The sequence below is a fragment of the Micrasema longulum genome, unplaced genomic scaffold (genome assembly GCF_059751315.1).
Source record: "Micrasema longulum isolate JH-2025_06_02 unplaced genomic scaffold, ASM5975131v1 h1tg003166l, whole genome shotgun sequence".
Classification (NCBI taxonomy): domain Eukaryota; kingdom Metazoa; phylum Arthropoda; class Insecta; order Trichoptera; family Brachycentridae; genus Micrasema; species Micrasema longulum.
In genome coordinates, this window is record NW_028280259.1 from 44,805 (window position 1) to 67,673 (window position 22,869).

At 32.1% G+C, this 22,869-nt stretch overlaps 2 protein-coding genes and 1 long non-coding RNA gene across 4 annotated transcripts in view; all 3 read left to right on the forward strand.

The window, feature by feature from the left end:
- Positions 1-697: 697 nt before the first annotated feature.
- On the forward strand, positions 698-3,332 carry LOC148271016 (uncharacterized). Its single transcript, XR_015825225.1, has 3 exons — positions 698-1,079; positions 1,235-1,945; positions 2,240-3,332. It is a non-coding gene; the product is annotated as an uncharacterized LOC148271016 (long non-coding RNA).
- A 2,830-nt stretch (positions 3,333-6,162) lies between these two features.
- On the forward strand, positions 6,163-19,414 carry LOC148271017 (uncharacterized). 2 transcript variants are annotated; one of them, XM_088241918.1, is made up of 9 exons: positions 6,163-6,372; positions 8,803-9,007; positions 10,100-10,294; positions 11,431-11,491; positions 14,145-14,204; positions 14,291-14,365; positions 14,821-14,877; positions 16,561-16,626; positions 19,174-19,414. In XM_088241918.1, the coding sequence occupies exons 1-9, from the start codon at positions 6,356-6,358 to the stop codon at positions 19,368-19,370; spliced, it is 933 nt and encodes a 310-aa protein (XP_088098044.1). In that variant the 5' UTR covers positions 6,163-6,355; the 3' UTR covers positions 19,371-19,414. The 2 variants fall into 2 exon arrangements, with proteins under 2 accessions (XP_088098044.1, XP_088098045.1); XM_088241919.1 differs by lacking the exons at positions 14,145-14,204; positions 14,291-14,365; positions 14,821-14,877; positions 16,561-16,626; positions 19,174-19,414 and adding an exon at positions 13,383-13,519 and having other exon boundaries at positions 6,206-6,372.
- Positions 19,415-21,534: 2,120 nt separating this feature from the next.
- The window catches only part of LOC148271018 (insulin-degrading enzyme-like), a 29,153-nt gene continuing 27,818 nt past the window's right edge, over positions 21,535-22,869 (forward strand). The window contains 1 exon segment of the mRNA XM_088241920.1: positions 21,535-21,759. Within this exon segment, the coding sequence (XP_088098046.1) occupies positions 21,680-21,759 (80 nt within the window). The 5' untranslated portion in view covers positions 21,535-21,679.

The following is a 22,869-nucleotide window of genomic DNA, read 5'->3' on the forward strand; positions in this document are numbered from 1 at the left end:
AGACAAAATGGCAGTGGGCGGGTCATGTGGCGAGACAAGAAGTCGATAGGCGGACCCTCAGAATACTAAACTAGAGACCCTTCGAAAATAAACGGAAAGTAGGGAGACCACAAAGGAGATGGACTGACGACATCGTTGAACTCGTGAACCATGGGTAGAAACAGAGTGCCCAGGACAGAAAAACATATATTCAGCAGTGAAAAGAAACGGGCTGATTAGAAAAAGAATAAAGTCAGGGTAACATGGCAACAAAAACAAGAATTGGGACTTTTCTTATGTGGAAAAAAGAATATTACCAAAAGTCAAATACCAGAAAATAGTTTGTTTATTAATTAAGCCCGACTTACCCTCTAAAAAGCACAAATAAATTTTAAAAACTTTTATAATTAAAGAAATAAAAACACAGTTGAAATGCGACATTACCTCATTAGTGGGGTATGAGGGCTTAACTAAAGTTGTAAAAGTTTATTGCACATGCACAACGAAGTTTTTCTCATTTCTTGTCCTAAATAGCACTTAGGACTAAGGGGAATCTTCTCCACATTAATATCATTAATGTGTCGCATCAAAGTGCATCCTGGTACGTTAAAACGTTTAAAATAAAAAGGGACTACTATAAAGTAAACGGGAATGTCTACTGTAGACATATAAACTCAAAATACATTTGTAGTTCTTTGAAATTGTCTATGACGAATTTATTGTCGTTGAGCGTTTTCTGTAATGGCCGCGTATTGTGATGTGTCAAATTGAAAGGTCGAAATAAGATTTTCCTCTACGATATATTATCGCTTGGGAAGAATCGCTTTATAGGTGCTTTTTAAACTAAATGTGCTGTTTTTGTTGTATGTATAAAGGAATATGGTTAAGCGATTTTTATTACGACCTACCAATAAATTTAAACCTAGGCTAGACCACAATGGTCACAGCTGTTTTTCAAAATGTAACCGAATCAAATAAGAAATAACAAAACAACAAATTACGTTTGTTTATCAAGGTAATAAATCATCGCCTTCATGCAGTAAATAGTGGAGATTTTATGGGCTGTACCGATGTGATTTTGGGACTAAATTTAGTTTTACGTAAGTATAGAATTATATGGTTTTACGGTTGTATTTTTACTTGGTTTTATCCGTTTTCCATGTGAAGCATATGGAATATAATAGGTTAACCATCTTCAAGCTTCTCCATTGCACCTAAAATACATTAAACACTATTTTTTTTAAATATATTTCAGGGGATTGATACAGAGATTAAGCTATATTTACTTTCTGGCTTGTTAAAATGGATGACCAAATTATCGGTTCGGTGTGTATCAAGTCTGAACCGGAGACTGACGTTGGAAAGTCTGTTCTTAATCTAGAAAAGGCACCACACCCCAAAAGGTGTAAAGAGCCAGGCGTTGCTACAGTAAAAACTCTCAATCTTAAAAGAGATTTTTTGCATATTGAATCCACACGTCTCGACAAATGCAAACAACTAGAATTCTTCGCCTCTAATGTTGAGACGGTATTGAACGATGTAAATTTTGATTTTGCACAATGTATTAAAAGTAAAGGTGCATGTGATTTAACGGTTAAAAATGAACCTGAGACCAGTGACGAGGAAGAAACAATTTGTTCTGGCATTGCTTCTGTTAAATCTCAACCAATGACTATAAATGGGAAAAGAAATATTTTGCTAACTACGGTAGGAGCTCGTTGTCTCAATAGTAACAGGGATGCTAATGTTGGTGTCGTCAAAGTCGAACCAAGAACTGAGGATACAGAAGATGATGTTCCCCATGCTAGAGTAGAGACACGTTCTCTCAATACAAGAACAGAGTCAGGTATAGCTGCCGATATGATAGAACCGGGCACAAGTTTTGAACAAAAACACAATGGTACGGTGAATCCCGAAATTGATTCTGTTTGTATGCTCTCCTATAGCAATATGGAAGATGACTCATGTGAGTAATATTATTTATGGTATTGTTTTTTTTCTGAAGGGGTGATTTGTATTACGAAACGTTAAATTTAAAGATTCTTCAACATTAACAAATATTATTTTAACTAATTGGAGAACCTTAAACTACCTGGCATCTATGACTACAGAAATGTTGTAAATCTTTCCTTATCTGAAAAATATTTGGAGTAAATATTTAAATTTTTTAGGTTCCTTAAAATCTAAAAATATTGTTTATTTACTGTTCAACTGCGTGTTGCTAAAGACTATGCTAAAACGTTTTTTGTTTTTGTTTTAGGTTATATGAACTACGTAGAACAACCTACGAGTGTTTCTGGAAAATTTCAAGATCATTTAGAGGATGTTTTTTTTTCTTGCAGTGAGTGTAAATATAGATGTTTAGACGAAACATATTTTAAAAGACACATGTTAAATCACACTGGTGAAAAACCATTCGCGTGTTCAGAGTGTACATACAAATGTTCACACAACCATAAATTAAAAAAACACATGTTAACGCACTCCGCTTACAAACCGTTCTCGTGCCAGTTATGTAAATACACTTGTTCACAAAAAAATCATTTGAAAACGCACATGTTAACTCACACAGCTGAAAAACCGTTTTCGTGTTCAGAGTGTAAGTACAAATGTTCACAAAAGGGGCATTTAAAAACACACATGTTGACTCATACGGGAGAAAGACCACTTTCATGCCCAATGTGTAAGTACACGTGTTCACAACATAGCCATTTAAAATCTCATATGTTAATTCACACTGGCGAAAAACCACACGCATGCCCCCATTGTAGATACGTATGTTCACAGAAATGGGATATGAAGAAACATTTGATGACCCATACGGGAGAGAAACCATTTTCTTGTACGCTGTGCAGTTACTCATGTTCACGAAAATGGTTCATGAAAAATCACATGTTGACTCATACTGGCGGAAAAATATTTTCATGCTCAGTGTGTAAATTCACGTTTTCAATGAAAAGAGATTTAAAAAGGCACACGAAAACTCACATCGGTGAAATACCCATTACATTCGAAGTCTGTGAGTAAATGTGTAAGATATGTGTTCTTATGCAAACATTGTAATCTTATAAATTTGGCTACATAATCTTAAATAAATATTTTGAAAAGTGGGCACATTAAAAATGGACTTAATTGCTATAAATATAGACTCTTATATAAATTTCTCGATGAAATCGAGAAACGTACAAACAAAAGTATATGTATATTGTATTTTATAAATAAAGAGTTATTATTAACGAAAAAAACATGTTATTAAAAAATAAAACAAATTAGGAAATAAGCATTTAATGCGAATATTATCATTTTGGTTGAGGTTTAATTCATACACCTAAATAAATAAAAAATGTTATGGATTGTTTTTCTTTCAATTACATTTCAACCTTTTTTAAACAAACGAACAAACCATCACGCCGTTTCCCCGTAAGGGTAGGCAGAGAGATAATAATAACTGCCCCTAGAAATTTTACGCATAGAGATGCGTAAAATTTCTAGCTAGTTACAACTAGAAACAAAACTAATCTGGGAAAATGTATAATTTATTAAAACCACATTTATAAAACCATTTTAGTGCACAGAATGTAATTACAGATGCTTAACAAACAAATAGTTGAGAAGTACCTATTAACGTATGAAATACCATTGATTCACCATGTGCATGCTTGGTATTTAATAAAGCATCTTAATAAAAATGGAAAATGATTTACAAGACTATGTGCATGTAGGTATTTTAATTCCTCGTTTAGTTAAAAGTCGCCAGTTAAAAACCATTTTCGTGTCCACTGTGCACTTACACCAATGATTTAAAAAGACTTGTAGTCGCGAAAAACCATTTTAATGTTCACAATGCGAATACGCAACCTCATTTTTTTGTAAAGGCTTTATACATATAAAGACATAATCTGCTAATTCATACAGAAAAAAGTACTGAGGTACAGTCAATATGTAAAATTCCCCTTTGACAAATATTTTCCCTCTCTGTTGTAATATGTGTCAATCTTAATAACTCCCTAGGGAGTGCAATCCAGTATTGTCTACAAAAATTTCTACATACTCAAAATATTGTTGATTTAACTTACTGATATAAAAATATACAGTTTATATTTGAAGCACTAACTTTGTGGCTATTCATTATAGTAAAATAAATAAAACAACTTTGTTTTTAACCACTAATTTATTATTATTATTTTTAAAATTAAAATTAGTGGTCAAAAAAAAGTTGTTTTATTTAATTGTATAAAAATATATTTAAGTAGGTACTTAAATTTGTTTTCGTAAGAAACAAGTGTAAATGTGATTAAAAAAATATCATTTCTGCAGATAAATACTGGAAACAGTGAATAATAAAATATATGGTCTAATATTATATCAACACAAAATAAGCTCAAAAGTTCGACTTGTTTGTGTCTGGGATGGAATGGAGAAAACAGTTGAATAAGTCCGCCTCATAGTATAGGTAATGGTTGGTGCGTTCGTTCGCCAACCTTGCTTGATATCCTGAGTTTGATTCCTGGCAAGATCAACATAAAATATTGATTCAAAGGTGGCTTTACACTGCAATATTTTAAGGTACCTATTTATTTTCATATTACAACAGAGATGGAGAACATTTCAGAGAAGGAAATATGGAAGCAGGGGCTTATTAGCTGTAATCGGCTGGTTTTAGTGGCCATTTTATACACTGAGTCATTTTCGCAAAACAGAGATTATGAGTCCAACAAAGAGAAACATTTTCATTTGCAATAATAAAATCGAAGTGGTTGATAAATACCTACATATATCTAGGACACAAAGTCAAATTTGGTTAAGATAACCAGATAGCGGAGTTGCCAAGAAGAAGAGGGCTAAGTTGGGCTGCTTTCGGCAAACTAAAATATATTTTTGAAAATAAACAAGTCCCTGTACCTATGCATAAAATGACAAGTCTACTAATCGTGTATATTGCCGGTGACGACATATGGACAAGAAACCATGTCTGTAACACAGAAAAGTAGTCAGAAACTAGAATGCACGCAACGATCCATGGAAAGACGCATGCTCGGTATATGTCTAAGAGACAGAATAAAAAATTAAGAAATAAGGCGCTGAACTGGAGTCGTGGATATCATGGATCGTGCATCAAAATTGAAATGGAAGGGGACAGGACACTTAGCGAGGCAAAATGATGGAAGATAGACACCCAGAATAATAAAGTGGAGACCATGGGCAAACAAAAGAAGTGTTGGAAAGCCACAGAAAAAATGGGTCGATGACATTGCCTCGATTGCCGGTAAAACGTGAATTATGAAAGCGGGTGATAGGAAAGAATGTAGACGTATGGAAAAGGCATTTATTCAGCAGTGGAGATAATAAGGCTGAAGAAGAAGAATATTCACCATTTTGCCCATGTTCGAAAATACAAATTTCTTCAATTCTTCCGTCTGTTGATTTTAGTAAAATTAAAAGGGTTAAAATCTTTATTGTTCTAAAGATATTCATCTGATTAAATTATTGCAGGCAACGCTTAAAAACAATTTTTATACCTGCTTATTTTTGGACCAGTTGATATACTTACAATATTTTGAGTTTATCCAAATATTTGTAGACAAAATACTGGATATCGAGAGATATAGAGATTATCAAATTACAACAAAGATGGAGAACATTTCATAAAAATAAACATAAAAATCAGAGTAGTCAGAAATATGACCTGTCATTGGCTGGATTAAGTGGCCACTTGGATGGAACCATGTTAGATAGAGACTATCCTAACCATAGGACGTTCCGTATTAATTTTCTAATTCACTTGTTTTATGTTTATTCCCTGGTATTAAATATATGTACTTATATCCGTGGCTTGGGTATAAAAGAGGCATTGTCGGATTAGTTTTTTTCTTGCCAACATTTTTGTCGAGGATAGATGCAAATGTCGATTAAAAAATATCCGTATTCAACGACTTTACACACACAAAAATATGTGATAGTGTGTTATTTGTATTGATTGTAGTTTCAAACACCTCAAATAGTTTATTATAACATCACAAAATAGAAGTAAAATTACTCTTCTGTCATTTTATGATTTATGACTTTGACAATTTGGACCCAAGCCACAGATATATGCATTATATGCAATAAATTTATAAAATAAAATAAATAAATTGTTTATTCCACTTATTCGTTGTCTATGTACCAGTGTATAGTCTCTGCTGTATTCTACAAAATTGTCTCTGGAATATAACTTCAAAACTTAGCTGTCAAAAAAAATGACAAAAGCTCAGCTAAATACTAAACTTAACTTCATTGATTTTTTTCGGTCCAACTTTATTTCTGAAACTTTATAGAATGTCTATTTCATAAATAACCAGTGAACTTGATTTAAAACAATATATTTATTACAATCATGGCCGATGATCATTTGTAAGTAAACTATTTCATTCAAATCACATAACACAATTGTAATAGTCTATTTTATTTATGTAAATGTGTGGTTTTCTTCTAGTTCTGTTTCACACACAGAACTGTTATGTTTTCATAAAGGCACAGGCATACAGTTAAGAATAGTCCCAAAGCCGCATACGAGCATCAAACAGAAGGCGACTAAACTACTCATAAATGAGTAGTTTTACGTTTTGACCCATTAGTTTCTTTGTAGACGTCGCTCAGTACGCAACTGCTGATTTGAATTCAACTATGCCGTGTTTTATCCTTTTAAAGTGTAGAAATACTGCTCGGATCTTAATGAAACAGGATGGGATCACATTTCATGTGTAATTAGCAAATAAATTACTTAAAAATTGAATTATTTTTCTATCTGTCAGATTGTCGAAGAAAACAAAATGAACATTTCGTAAGTGTTGCCAGAGTAGTAATTTTTTTTACCCTACTTTGCTCATCTAATGAAAGAACTAATGAAAATTGGACCTTGGATTAAACAACTCTGTGGTGGACATTTGACCGACATTATCTTTAAAACATCAAATATAATTAAAATGATATAAAAATATCAGTTTTATGTAAAATAAAATTTGTTTTATATTTTATTTGTTCATTAATTCAATTACTCTTATTAAATGAACCTTTACTTATCTACTCTGTTGTGTCAGTCAATATTTCCGCGTGCTCAATAAAATTTTAGAGAAATTAACATATAGCTTTTTTTAACCCTACATTTGTATTGTGATTATATTTTACCCATCGTGCAACATTACGCGGTGACATCACGAATGCGCGCGGTGAAAGTAGGGCATAGTGGGGGACTTTCGGACACGGTTCGATGTATTCAAATATGATTCTACGCTCCTTCTGGACTATTCTTAATTCTATGGGCACTGGAAATATTTTTAAAATCTGTAATTCAAAACCGTTTATTTTATTTCATGTTTTATATAATATACAATGTTTTATTAAATTGCTCGTGTGTATTTTTAATTTAAACTGTATTTTAATTTGTTGTCTTTTTAAAAAATATATATATCCATATATGGCAAAATTTCCTTATACAAAAATTATAATATGGACGTATTTGGTTTAATTATTCTTAAAAAAACATACATTTCTTTTTACCCAGGATTATATTACGCATTCATTAGAAGTTTAAAACAAATAAAAAATATATAAATAAGTATAATATTAAACGGTTTTAATTGACTTCATTACTCAATAATTATTCAATGATTTTTTTTTTACGTTTGCCTAGTGAAAGTACCTGTTTTTTTATAATCTAGTCAGTAAAATATTTTTGTGGCAAAATATAACATAACATAACACCAAATTATCTTATATTTGTGTATATTGTTCACGGTCTGCCAACATTACGCGGCCACTTCACGCATGCGCGCAGGCGTATATTATTAGAATTATTAAGAATACAGTCCCGACTCAATACGGATTTATCTAGCAAGTAGACAAACCTGGCCACCAGAAAAAAATATTTTTCATTTAAAAATGACAAGGGTGTTAAAAATAAAGCAAAATGAAAAAAAAAATCATTTTACTCACAAAATCAATAAATCATTATTACATCAATATTTAATTATTATATTTATTAATTAAATAAATAACTTTATAAAGATTCAAAAAACAACAATGTTTGCAGACTGGCTGGATTTTTTCCTCCCTTGGGAGTTATTCAGATCTAAATTTGAGAAGGGAATATGGAAGTCTAGGCAGGGCTTATGATCTGTAATTGGCTGGTTCAAGTGGCTACTTTACACACTGTGTAACATTCACCATTCTCCCTATGTTTAAACATCCACATTTCCTCAACTCTTCCATCTGTCGACTTTTGTGAAGTAAAAGAGTTGAAACCTTTATCATGTGGGTGAAATTCATCCGGCTGAACCAATTCCTACTAGGCAACGCCTGAAAACAATTCTCCAATTTTTATACTTCTTCCAAATGTTTGTAGACAGGCTGTATTTCTTCCCTAGGGAGTTATTGAGATCTAAATCTGTTCCAACAGAGAGGGAAAATATTTGTAAGGAGGGATTATGGAAGTCTAGACATTTACGTTATACTTATGACCTGTCATTGAAGAGTTTTGCGTTACTTTAGACTTGTAAAGTGAGTGGACATTGAAATAACAGCTAAAAAGATTTACAATGTGAATGTCGCTGGAATCAATCGAGAAACACATGGCATGACCATATCCAACAAATACTTGAAGATGGACTTGTCAAAAGTCAGAATGATCGACGTTCGTGCATGAGAGATGTGTGTATGTAGAGAAGTGAGGTCTGTAATCAAACAATCCAAGACAGAGTGATGCGGCATCCTATTCTCTCAGCCTAACCCTACTCGTAAATGGCGTGACTGTTTGTTTTTTTTACTTGGAAATCTTATTTTCAGGTTTAATTTTAATAAGAATTTCAAACGGGCTTCCCGCGCCCAGTTTGAAGTCATGCTTGATTATATAGAGGAACATCCCCATATGGTGAACCGGCCGAGTTCTGGGAGAGTTAAAGCCAAATGCATCAAGGATTGGGAGAATCTTGCAATACAACTCAACAGTATGCTGTCTGGGGTTACGAAGACTCCCTTCAAATGGAGCAGAGTAAGTCATTTTTAAACTCCGTTTACATTCCAACAGAGATAACGTAGTTAAAAGAGAGTACAGCTCGCATCGGATATGGAAAGGGCATGTAGCTAGGCAAGATGCCACGAGATTTTCCTTTCAATTCACTTCAATTCTTGTAAAGAAAATAAATGATCTAGGTGTCATCTTTGATGATAAATTAACTTTTGTTACCCATATCAATGAGATGGTTAATAGAACCACAAAAACCCTAGGCTTTGTTATCAGAACAACAAGAGAGTTTAAGTCTGTTGATGCATTAAAAATATTATACATTTTATTTTATTTTATTTTATTCAGAAAACATACAGTCATACAAAATAAGTATTAAAAACAACATTTTTTTAACATAAAATGACCAAATAAGTTTTCATAAATTAAAAAGATATAAACATTAAATGTGACAAAAAAAAAAAAAAATAAGAATTTTAAGTGAAAAAAGAATAATTGTTGACATTTGCATTTTCCATGGAGGTAATAAATTAAAATAAATAAAAATACCGAATGTACACTCCGAGCCATCCACGCACACACATGAACGCACATATAAAACATACACAAACATATACATTACATGCGGCACATATACATAGCATAAACCACTCAAGATGCACATTCAGCAACTATCCCAAATAATGGACCCCATGAAGAAATTTTCTGTACAAATGCAATGTGCTGTTAAAAATGTCTACATCAATACTGAGTCCGTTATAATTTCTACAGGTACGTCTAATGAATGAATTCGAGGTATAATTGTTTTTACAAGTTGGTACATAAAAAGGGGAATTTAATCTAGTATAGCGTAGAGGACAACGGAAACCAATATTTTGTAAAAGATACGGCGAATCAACTATATTATTGAGAATTTTGAAAAGGAAAATTAAATCATATCTAAGGCGCCTTTTTTGTAGTGATCGACCATGACCCTAGTAAGAAGCCAGTTAGAATATGGGTCCTCAGTTTGGTCTCCTCATTATGTTACCCTTTCTAGTGAGGAAATCCAGCCTGTCTTCAACGATCATTTAAAATTTTAAAGTGTTTTCAAGTGTTCAGTTGTTTTGATTTTTTCAGTGCTGGATAGATTGGAAATGCTCAACGCGGAAAAAATACGCTAGCGTCTTGCAAAGCAAAGATGACGATGACTCTCCGAACAGCACTTTGAATGACTTGGAAATACGGCTTCTACCGTTTATAGCCGATAGCGTCCTGACGACGGACAGTGCTATGCCAAGTATAGAAGATGAGACTGACACATTTCTTATCAAGGTTCAAACTTTTTATTAAATTACTCAATTATTTTATAAAAAGTACGAGGTATCCAGAAAGTATGTCCGTTTGACAGATCAAAGAAAAAAAGTACATTTCATAGATACATACATACAGTTTCATGCTAAAACCACCAAAAACAGAAAATTAGTTATTGATGGCAAAATAAACTAAACATAAAAACTATAAATAATAGCCTAATTCAAATCCGTCTCTAAATCTTGCAAAAACAGATTTCAATTATACTACTTGACACTGCTAACTTAGCATTCTCCATTGAGCTGGTGAAGCATAATTACAAATCTCACAATTCTTTTTCAAAGTTTTTCACAAATATCTAAGTAACTTCTTCAATGGAGATTTCTTAGTTTGCTTCTAATACCCTCGTATATCAACATGCTTTACAATGAAACGCTTGAATTTTAAATTTGTACTTGTCATATAAAAGCCCTGCGGGCGTATATATCAGGTTGGGGAAAAGGTAATTTCATATTTTGCGCCATTTTTTTTCAACTAAGTATATCTCGTTTATTATTGGTCACATCGGATCATACAATACGGCGCTGTAAAGATGTGAGTGTATACTACAAACGCTTCTTTGACATTATTGCGCCTGATCAATTCAGTCGTGAACTATCGTGCGTCGAGTATGGAGGTCTCAAAAAAAGAAATTCGCCAAACTTTACATTTTTACTACCTGAAAGGGAAAAACGCGTCTAAAGCGACCAAAAAATTTGCAATGTATACGAGGCCGATAATCTTTGATGACGCGCCAGAAGCTCCGGGAGCAATGATAGGAAGTTCTTACGCATCCACTCTATGGTCCCGACCTGGCACCAAGTGACTACCACCTGTTCCTGTCTATGGCCAACGCGCTTGACGGTACAAATTTGGCCCCAATAGAGCCCTGTGAAAATCGGATGTCCGAGTTTTTTGCCAATAGGGACAAGGGCTTCTACGAGAGGGGCATTATGAAGTTGGATTCTCGTTGCCAACAAATTATCGAACAGAATGGCGTATATTTGACTCAAATCGGATTATTGTAACACTTTAAAAAATACAAAATTACTTTTTCCCCAACCTAATATAAAATAAATGAAGTTTGTTTTATTATGCCTTCATTTTGCGTGTTTTAGACTTCTTCGAAAGCCGGCACTAACTTCGAGTGTGTGGATGTCCCTGAGGACGATTTACAAGGTTAATTTTCATAATTATTTCTTATTATTAAATTCGCTTTTCCCGTAGAAATTTCATGTCTGAACGGAATAATGAATACATTTCTGTATGACGATGATTCACTTTTTACCTGCGAGTAACCATCGAATTGAAAACACATCATCCAGAATTTTTCTATTTCACATGGAGAATAATATTTATGAATCATTTAGCCAATTTCAGCTGATGAGGTTACACGGCATCTATCACGAACCCCCTAAAAAATGTACAAAAATTAATACGTAGTGTGATGTTTCGATGTCCTCCACTTTCCCATCTGAGACATTGTTTCAATTTATGAAGGTACTGGACATTAGACAATTTTTTTACTCTTGTGTGGCTGTGATGCAGGGGCGAATCATCAAAATAATCTATTATGCACAGCTTACCATTATATTTGACTTTTAAAAATAATATATTATAATAAATATGTTTATGGGAAAATAAATAAATAAACGTTATTTATTATAAATCACCACCGCTTATATCTTCCTACAAAAAATATCTATGAAGTGTGCCCAGCGCCCAGCCCGTTTTCAGTGAATGTTTTTTTTATTATTTATTTTATTTAGTTCTATGATTAACATAGTCTAATATATATTTACAACATAATATTTACATCTATACTTATTCTAACATTATTTATCACTATTATACACTTAATATCCTAATTTATAATATTCACTGTTTCATATGTACATTCACTATTTACACTATATATTACCTAATATTTTCACATATATACTTTTTACATTTAATTTTAAATATATTTACATTAATTTCATTTTTTATGCTTTCTGGCATTTCCTCAAATAATTGTATTCCCTTGTACATAAGGCAGTTCTGGGACATTGCTTTTGATTTCTTTTCCAGTCTTATATTTTAAGATCCTCTTGTTGCATAGTTTCTATGAAAGAACTCTATAGAACTAGTTTATTTTGAAAATATCTCGGAACTATTCCTTTAATAATTTTGTTTATTTCATTAGCAACATTATATTTGATTCTTTGATCAATTGTCGTGATATCTAGAAGTTGAATCATTTTCTTAACTTTTGTTCGTCTCCCACATCTTAATATTATCCTCATCGCTTTGTTTTGTATTATTTGGAGTCTCTTTAGATCTCCTTCATTACTTAAATATAAAATACTGGAGCAATAATCAATGTGGGGAACGATAATACTTTTAAATATCAGCAGAGAGGTTTTAATGTCTAATTTATTCCTTATCCTTCCTAACAGGGATACCTTCTTTGCGATTTTCTTACTCCTATAGTCTGCATTTTTTGAAAAAGATAATTTAGAGTCAATCCAAACTCCTAGATATTTTATGCTTTCAACATTCTCAAGAACCTCTCCATCTAATTCAACACTGTGATCACTGAAACTAGTTGATTACCTCAGCTTATTGCTCCATACAAAAAAGTACACTTTGTTTTACGCCTTTAACCCAAGGCAGCTTTTTTAGTAAAAAAACATGCTTGCATATTACAAATATTATTTGAAGATTCTCTATTTGGAAACTAGTATTTCGAATATTATTTCCGAAGGACTATTTTTCTTTGATAGGAAACCGTTGACATATGTATCACATAGGACATGTGGCGTTCATAGTGTCCATTTTTGGCATTATTTATTTTAAAAGGAATCGGCCAGTGCTCAATGTTGACAGTTACTACTAAATGTCACTGTGGTATTTGTTAACAAACTTTTGTACAAGTGTTGTATTAAAATAGTCTAGAATAATGATACGTTTATCGCGTGCTTAATAATAATTGCTGTTTGAGTTGATTTTCACAGAACCACAGAAAAAATAGCCATTTATAATTATATTACATACATATAGGTACGAATTAATGAACATTTTCTTGTAGATTACCTATGAAATAAATAACGGCTCGCCACTGCTGTGATGTCACACTAGTCGACATAGGGTACAAGTTTCTTCAAATGAACATTTTCACTCCAGATTTGGAAAGTAAAATTTTGTAAAAAAATTGGGACGTAAATTTGGAAAGAAAAAAAAACTATGCTGGATTTTAAGAATGAATGTCCACCAATACAGCGATAAATATGTAAAAGAGAGATGAAGATAGAACTCATAACAAGGAAGACGTGTTTGTGAGAAAAGAGATTCAGTCCGTTATTGGCAGTGATGGGCAACGCAAGTATGGTGATAACAAGGCTATATTATATGGGTTTTTTTATGAATTATGGAAAAGGAATTATTTAACAGTATGTCTCCATGTTTTTTTTTTAATGCCTGAACTTTAGAATATCATCACCGCGCACAAAGGATTTTTACCACAGTCTTTTATGAGTTAAAGAGTCATTGACACATTTTTGGTCATGCAGCTACAAGGGTAGATTCCAGCAGAATGCTCGTACGAGAAAAACACATACGACTTTCGCCCTTTGTGGATACCATATGCTCCAACTAGGGAGCGGACATGGAATGATGATGAATAAAACATTTTTTGCATCCAATTTGCATAGTTTCAATTTCACATAGTCTATAGTGGTTTTTTCACTGCCAATGTCTTTTGTACTGGCGGATGAGAGACATAATTTTGATGGCAAAAGCCAGTGTAAACGCGAATATGTAATTATTAATTAATTAAATTATTTTTTTGCAGATAAATTAAGATCATCCACAGTAGAGAAAATCAGCAAACCTAAAAGTAAATCTCAGAAATGTAAGTGAATGTAATGGAATCATCATTTTTTTTATATTGTCTTTGAAAAACTGCGGGATTTATTTTTTTATTTTTTTTCATTACAGATATTAAAGATTCTGAAAATATGGACTTCTTTACAATACCCGAGCGACTTTCCTCCCCGGAGTTGGATCGAAAAGGTTATTTGATTCTTAATCAATATTCTAAGCGCTTTTTTTTAGTAGGTTTCAATATACTCCTTTATGAATAAATAAATAAATAAAAAAAATATTCAGTGTTCCATTGTATTAGTCACTCTTTACCTATTAAACTCACGCCCTCCCTTCTTCCCCTCCCTCTTTTTTCAACTATTTCTCCCACAACATCAAACATTTTCTTAATCTATAATCCTGCCTTGTAACGGTTTCCTATTAAAAGCATGTGAAGGTGTATAGTGGGTTTTGCATGTTGGTTTAATTGGTGTCCCGACGAAGAGACGGCTATGTCTTGAAACCGGTATACATAGAGAAATCGGTAAGTGGTTATATACAAATATTTAAGAACATTTAGTAAGATGTTTGACATCAAAGTTAATGCTTCAAATATTAATAACAATATTTACCATTTTTAATTCTTTTCAATATGTTTTTTACAGATGTTTTGTGTTCAAATACTGAAGACTATTGCTCTCAGCCTGACAATGATGCATTGGGTATGAAATTTTCATTATGACACATGATCAATATTTTGATTTTCCCCAAATGTTTGTAGACAAGGACTGGATCACCCCCTAGTGGCCACTCAAACCAGCCTTACGCTTCAAGTTTAAAAAAAAAAAAAGTAAACTTAATTAAAAAAGTTATTTTGAAAAAACCGTCTACTTTTCCCACCTTTTAATTATTTTAAAGATTTAAGGTTTTAGATATAAAATTGTCATATAAAAAGAATTGTTTGCTTCAAATACATAAAGATAAAATAAATAGTAGTATTTCTATGTCACAAAATGTAAGTACGCAACCTAGAACAGGTGGTAATATCTTAATTCCCAAATTAAAAACAACTACAACACAACATCATTATACTTACAGAGGAATATTTTTCTTTTTTGAAATGAACAAAGATAGTAAAAAGTACAGTCAGGAATACAATACATTTAAGAAAGAAGTGAAAAGTTACATTTATAATTCTTCTTTATATAACACTGATTAAAAACATATTTTATAATTTATTTTTTAAATTTATATATGTTATCCTAAAAATATTATTAATTAAAATAAAGTAAACTATTGTAAGACGTCACTCCCCATTATGTACACAAGAATTGTGTATTTCTTTTACGTAATGGGAAACATTAATGTAAATATATGTATTTTATTAATGTAAAAATTGTATCTAGTTGTAATATTGTATTTTAATTTGAATAAAAAATATATAAAAAAATCTATTGCACCTATAACTTTAAGAAATCCTCTCATACAAAATAAGCCGGATATAACTACATTTGTTCTGGACACTGGCTTCATTATAATATACTCCGGTGTTTTTCATGCCAATTGATGTTGCTTCGTTCCTACATAGGTATTTTTGAAATGGTTTGCTGACTAAATTCGTGCATATCAGCAGAGTCGTCTTGAATCTGGAAGATTTATCAAAAGTTAATATCTATAGGCATTAAACATTTACGTATTTAAAATTGTCAAATGAATTGACAGAAACGATACCTACATATTGCCAAAATTATTATTCATTACATACCTCATTACTACCCCAGTACCGAATAGCAGCTAGGCCCTGGAGTTCTACTGGTATTTTCTCATCTCGTTTGTATCTAGTTGTAATATTGTATTTTTATTTGTTATCCAAATAAATAAATAAAAAGTTCCAGTCCAGGAACTGTGAAATATTCTACTGTAAAAACACCTTTTTGTAAAAATATTTTATGTCTACAATGTTTCAAATCGAACCTGAGACCTCTTGCACTGTAGAAAAACACCCCGTGGTGCACTGAGTTGACTTGGCTGGGCTGACTGGGCGTTACCACGCCCTGTGGTCTGTTTATAGGCCACGTTATTTTGTTCTTCATGTCTCCATGGCTTGAATGCACTCCAGGACGTTGCTCTTATGTAGATGGATATATTCTATGCAATAATTGTATTCAATATAAAATGATGACTCGCTTCATCTGTCGTCGGTCTTTATTTCGTGTGAAATTATTGCACGTGTGTGTGTCATTAATCAATGGACTATGAACCTCACACAACTACCATAAAAAAAAACACCTAACTCACGCGTGCCCGCTAGCCTAGTGCCTTTCCTTAATAAAAATTTCAAGCCTGTATTAGTTTTTGTTTTCAGCTGCAATGGCTGCTTTTTAAGAATGCATTTTCTTTTACAGATGAAGATTATTCACCAAACGAAAAGAGAAAGAAAAGACTTAAAAAGGAAAAACATCAAAATAAAGGTAAAGTTTATTGATAAGACACTTCAATAGTGATAGAAAACCTTTTTTAAAAGGAAATATTGAAGCCTAGGCACCTACAGACTACTATCATTGACTATCAAAATTATGACAGGAATGGTTGACTGTACAGAGCTACTTGGTTTAATAACAATACATGTGCCAGCCAGGATTTGTAGACGGTACCACCTGTTTCATGTACCAATAAGTAAAACATCGTATGTTAAAAATGCTTTTTTTCGTAGGACTTTTTCAATGTACAATACAAAATTTAAAAATATAGATTACACAAACATCACTCTGTCAGATTTAAAATTTACACTAAAAATGTATTATGTAACTTAGTAGACATTATAATAATAAATATGTACATCTCTCCTCCCCTCCTTATCCTCTCTTCAAGCATTCTTGTCCTTATCCCGCCCAATTTACAGTAACTTAATGTTCTTAAAATAATTATTTAAAAAATCTTTGATTATTGAGTACATGAAAATAACATTTTTATATGTATAAATTGTATGTATTTATTTGATATGTAATATATTTTCTTTACTAACTTTGTATACTATGTGGAAATCTGTTATTAGTTTTGAGTTTATACACTATATCTGTTTGTTTACTAAAAATATGTATGTAGAACTGTTGATTTCCCAAATAAAATAAAATAAAATAGTCTTTAAAATATAGCTTGATTAGAATGACAGTTGTCAGCAAAAGTGATGACGTAACTTTGTAGTAAGGAGTGATTTATATTGACACACGAAAAATCATTCGTATCTGGCATGTTAATTTATTTTTTTAATACAATGCTTGACATTAAAATCAGCTTTAAAACAAAAATAAACCTTATTATTAACGATGTTCTTACAAGGTTACATCATTTTGCAAAAACGTTAGAGATGGGACAAATTGATCAATGTAAATTGATCGAATAAAAAATAATTAATTTGATGTTGTTCATGAAAAAACTATAAATGTATTATTTTTTGTGAATAATTGTCTTAAACACACTATAATAGGCTTGTTTTTGCGTTTTTATATTAATTTTCGGAAACAGAGTTTCATGTTTGTATGAAAAAACTGATAAAATCGATTTAATTGGTACATGATCAGTGATCAGTAATTTTCCATCACTAATGACATTAGTTTGGCAGCTGTCATTTTAATCAAGCTATATTTTAAGGACTATAGTTTAAGTGATCACTTGTCTAAAAAAATTCACTCTCTGTTGCAATAAATGTAAATTATATCACCAGACACGCTAAGTAAGTAAGTAATCATTATATTTATAAGTAGGTGTTTGGTTGTTGTTGTTGAGGTTTAGAGCTCCTAACCCAGTTGGAGATTGACAGAAGCCACAAGAGTGATGTTTAATGTGTATTTACTGCATGGCATGGGCGTTACCGCGCCCACGCTAATTGACCACGTTCCTTTATTCTTCATGTCTCCATGACGTGAATGTACTGCAGGACATTGCTGTTATGTAAATGGACGCTTTATGTGCAATGCTATTAGTCTTTCGGAATAAAATGTATTGTTAAATAGGTGCGAAGGGTATTACAGTCACTGTTATTAATATGTTTCTTTTTGTGTGAAACCGTGTGGGTTTTAGCCCACAGTTTACCCTGAAGATAGCTCCTGCAATGGTAGCCGAAACGTCGGAACAAATACAACACAAACGGTTTCATCTAAAAAAGAAACATTGATAATGTATTGTATTCAATATAAAATTATGACTTGCTTTATCGATCATTGCTCTATCTTTCAGGAGAAATCATTGCACGAGTGTGTCATCGATCAATCCCACAGAACTTATTTGTTTAAAGGACCCTTTCACATAGTGTTATATGTGTTTATGTAATGTTATTGAAATTTTGTTTTTAATAAAGCAAAACAATGCATACAACAATTGACACAATGTTGAGGGAACTATTGTAGCATTCCAAAGAAGAATTCAAATTCCCACTAAAACAGTCCATTTCATTGGCCACGCCCCCAATACGTCACGATTCTTGTAAATTTTGAACTTTGATTGTGACCGTTTAAATTCAAATAGAACATCGTCACAATAGGGAAATATCACCCTTTTTTCTACATTTTTTAAGTAATAGGGGTCTACGAAATGCTATCTAGTAAAAAAAAATTTTTGCTACTTTTAAATTTTGAATTCACGCAAAAACAGTCATTGCATAGGCCACGCCCCTAATACGTCATGATTCATTTTAATTTTGAACTTTGTTCCTAACCTTTAAAATGTTTATAGAACATTGTCACGAATCTTGATGTAGCAATTATCAAGGCCAAACATGTCGCATTTTTCTAGTGACATATTTTTTTTATAATTGCTTTTTTAAAGTTATATATGAAAACATTTCTCCAGAATATCCATATTGATTTTGAAAACACAATTAATTATTCTAAATTCATTTCATGTGTTTTTATCGGTATTCGTAGTATGTGATATTTCCCTATTAACTTCCATCGAGAATTTTCACCAATAAACTTGCAAGTTGGACTAAATGTCTCAGTATAATTGTTTTCTTTTTTCAGAATGTAAGGTTCGACATAACAACAACCAAGACTTGTTGCAAATGAAAGAGGAAAATGAGAATTTAAGACTGCAGTGTGAAATAGAGAAAATTAAGTTAATGAAGGAACAAATTAAATTAAAAGAAATCTCCATGAGGTTGAAGAGGGGAAATCCTTATAGGAGTTCAACTATTAAATATCCACTATTGAAATTTTAACAATTTTATAACTTTGCATATAATAAAAATGTTTTTTATGAGAATCATTCTATTATCAATCTCGTCCTTTCCCTCAGTCATGATGGCGGCTGTACTGGATCATTATTTTTGTTGTCTGCCTCCAGGTAGTCCTGTTCTGGACAGAGCAAAAAACATATAAAAATACATGTTTTAGATTTTTTATGGTGGCAATGAATTAGCACACCAAACTTAGTGTTTTTCGATCATCTGTTACATGAAAATAATAGCAATAGGAAATCACACAATTTAAAATATTTATTCATATTTTTTTCCATTATAAACTATGATTAATAATAAAAATAATGTGACCTCACTGGGGTCACCGGTGCTGACACTTAACAAAATACTTTTTTTTTATTTTTACATTTGAGAAAAAACAAAGAAGACTTGCTTAATAAACAGAGATAATTGACAAAATATTCACAGTTTTAAGAACTAGGTATATATATATATGTACATGTCTTATCCAAAACATTTTTTTTCTAAAACATGACAAATAAATTTTGGGGCGCGTCTTAGAGTCTGATGAATCTTATTGTCCGCGAAATACGGTACAAATATTTACAAATTACAATGAGCATTATAAACAACTACACCTATGGATCTTCTCGCAGATGCAAAGATAGAAATAATGATTTTTTTGCATGCGAATACACATTGCTTCATATATAGCCACACAAATTATTAAACGTCAAATTATTTATAAAACTGTTTAAAATACGGAACAAAACGAATATGGTTTGGTCAGTTCAACCAAATAAGTGTTTTGGGTAATGCTTAAGGTCGCAATAATGTTCTAGATGAAAATCATTAGGTTTGATTTCACGTGTTCATATTTATTTGACGTTTAATCATCATGAGGATGAGGCAAAGTGTAAAAGCATACAAAAAATAATAATTCCCAAATTAACCACTCTCTAGGGACTAGAGAAGATTTGGAATATCACTCCAAAAAAGAAAATAAATAGCAATATCTATGCAAACATAAAAACGTTGCAAAATTAGTAACCGTCAGGTGTCACCCTAAAACCGATTATTTTATGAAAAAATATTGAAAAGTTTTTAATTTAGATGAGCAGCAATAATATGTAAGTATGTAATTTACATTTTTCTGTTGATAATCTTTGCTATGTCTTTTAGCTGTCAATGTTTTCTAGGATATGAAAATTTTTCAACTATTTGTGTATGTACGAGTATATGTATCAAAATGTGTATACGAGTAAGTTTATATTTTATTAGTCTGTGCTTTCTATTAACTTTTAAACTATTATCATGTATTAAAATGAAGGTAATTGGGTATGTACCCTTGTCATCTCATTAATACTTTAGGGATGCGTGAAGCAGGCATTCGCTGCACATGTCCGGCCCATCTTAATTTAAGCAGTCTTCAATTAAATATATACCATATCGAATAATTTGTTTATGCAAATATCGATTTATATAATTATTCTATAACCGGTTATGCCATCACTAGGTATCAAAATATCGAGCCATTATCGCCAAAATATCGTAACCAACAGGTACTACTACAAGCGTCTTTTGGTAACTGAATTTTGTTCCGAATGATTATTTTATTAATTTCAATAAAATAAACACACATGAATGGCATGGACTACAAATATCTACCAATAAAAATATATTAAATAGATTTAGAAAAAAATATAATTTTCTTTACAAAATCAATGTGGATATTGTGAAAAAATTATTTTAAACGTAAAATTTAATGTCAAATTGTTAAAAAAGTATGTCTACAAAAACACGTCATGTTTGGCCTTGACAACTGTGACGTCAACATTCGTGACGATGTTGTATTTAAATTTAAACTGTCACTAACGAAATTCAAAATTTAACCGAATCGTGACATATTAGGGGCGTAGCCAATGCAATGGACCGTTTTCGCGGGAATTAAAAATTATAAATTTGAAAATACTATTAATAAAATAAAAAAACACTTGTTTTTATACGATAGTATTTCATAGACCCTAAATAATTTAAAATTGTAATAAAAAACATTATATTTCCATTGCGAGGAAAAAGTTTTCTCCGGTAAAATATGATTTTTGTCGGTTACGCTGATTTGGTGATCATGGCACGGTATTTCCATAGAAAACACGGAACTCCATCTGCCAATCCGTTCATTCGTGAATGTCAAAAAGTCAACAAATCCGGGCATCTGTGGTTAATATTTATATCTATTATCTGTCGTAATTTTAGTGAATTGTCCAAATTGCACATTTAACAAGATCACTAATATTCGTTGTTAATTAATTATCCCTTTTTTCGTTTGAATGCATTGTTTACGATCTCGTACATTCCTTGTACTGGGTTCCTTTGGATTTACTCCCGGAGTACGCAGTGTCATTTTTCGGTGAGTTTTGGGGTTATATTGATTTCTTTTCAGATTTTTCTACCATTTCTTCAAGTCAATAAAACATATTTTCATCTGTCACCCAATAATATGTTACCCATGTAATTCATTTATTTGTGAGCCGACGCAGTCCAATTCAAACATGTAGACACGAAATACAGTAAAATTTTAAGTGTTTTTTTAATATTTTTTTTTATTTTTATATATATTTGGACCCCTATATTTAGTAGCCTTACGTGTCATGTACAAGGCTAAGGTACTCGGAAAAAATCGTTTTTGTTTGTCTTGGATATGTGATGTTCGATCGCCAATTTTGGTTTATTACCTTAATGAGTCCAATCACCATTGTTGCAAAGTCCAAGAACAATGGCGCGTGATAACTACTTTTCACGACAGTGTGGATGTTTGTTAAGAATATTCCACCTTTCCTGCATTCTGCTTCAAGATAATGGCGCTGTAAACTGAAGAATGGGCACTGAAATAACAGATGTTCGACACTCTGTGAAGAAATATCATCGCTTGGACAATAGTCATCATTCCTTAATTTAAACCTATATAGGTAACTTCTCATAGCTCCGTGTCCGGTAAAAATTTGGGTCGTTTCGAAAGTACTTTGGTGATGACGACGGAAGTTTGCTGCATCAGCCAGCGTTGGGAAAAACATTTTAGTGATTTGACCTGTAGAAGAAGCGCGGTAATGATCCTCCCAACGCTGCTGAGTATTTTGTGTATTTCCCCTTAGCTTTGCTGAGCGTTTAGCAAAGCTAAGGGGAAATTCTGAGAAGAAAGGTGCCGTTCTTTTACAGGTTGCGGCTCTTGCTCGTTCATCTGCTCTCTCATTTCCTACGATACCAGCATGTCCTCTTATCCAGCATATTTGAATAATCATCCTTCTGATTTTTAGATGCTTAATTTTACTTTGAATATCTACAATCTACAATCAATGGATTTACCGACCGAACTTTAAGTGTTAAATTAGAACGAAAAACAAATAGCGAAGACATTGATGTTAGACAATAGTTCAAGACAAGATACAGATGTGGAATTCAAATCGAACACTACTGCAACGGTTTTCGCCTGTTCAGAATCCATGTCCTGGATTCCAAGCTA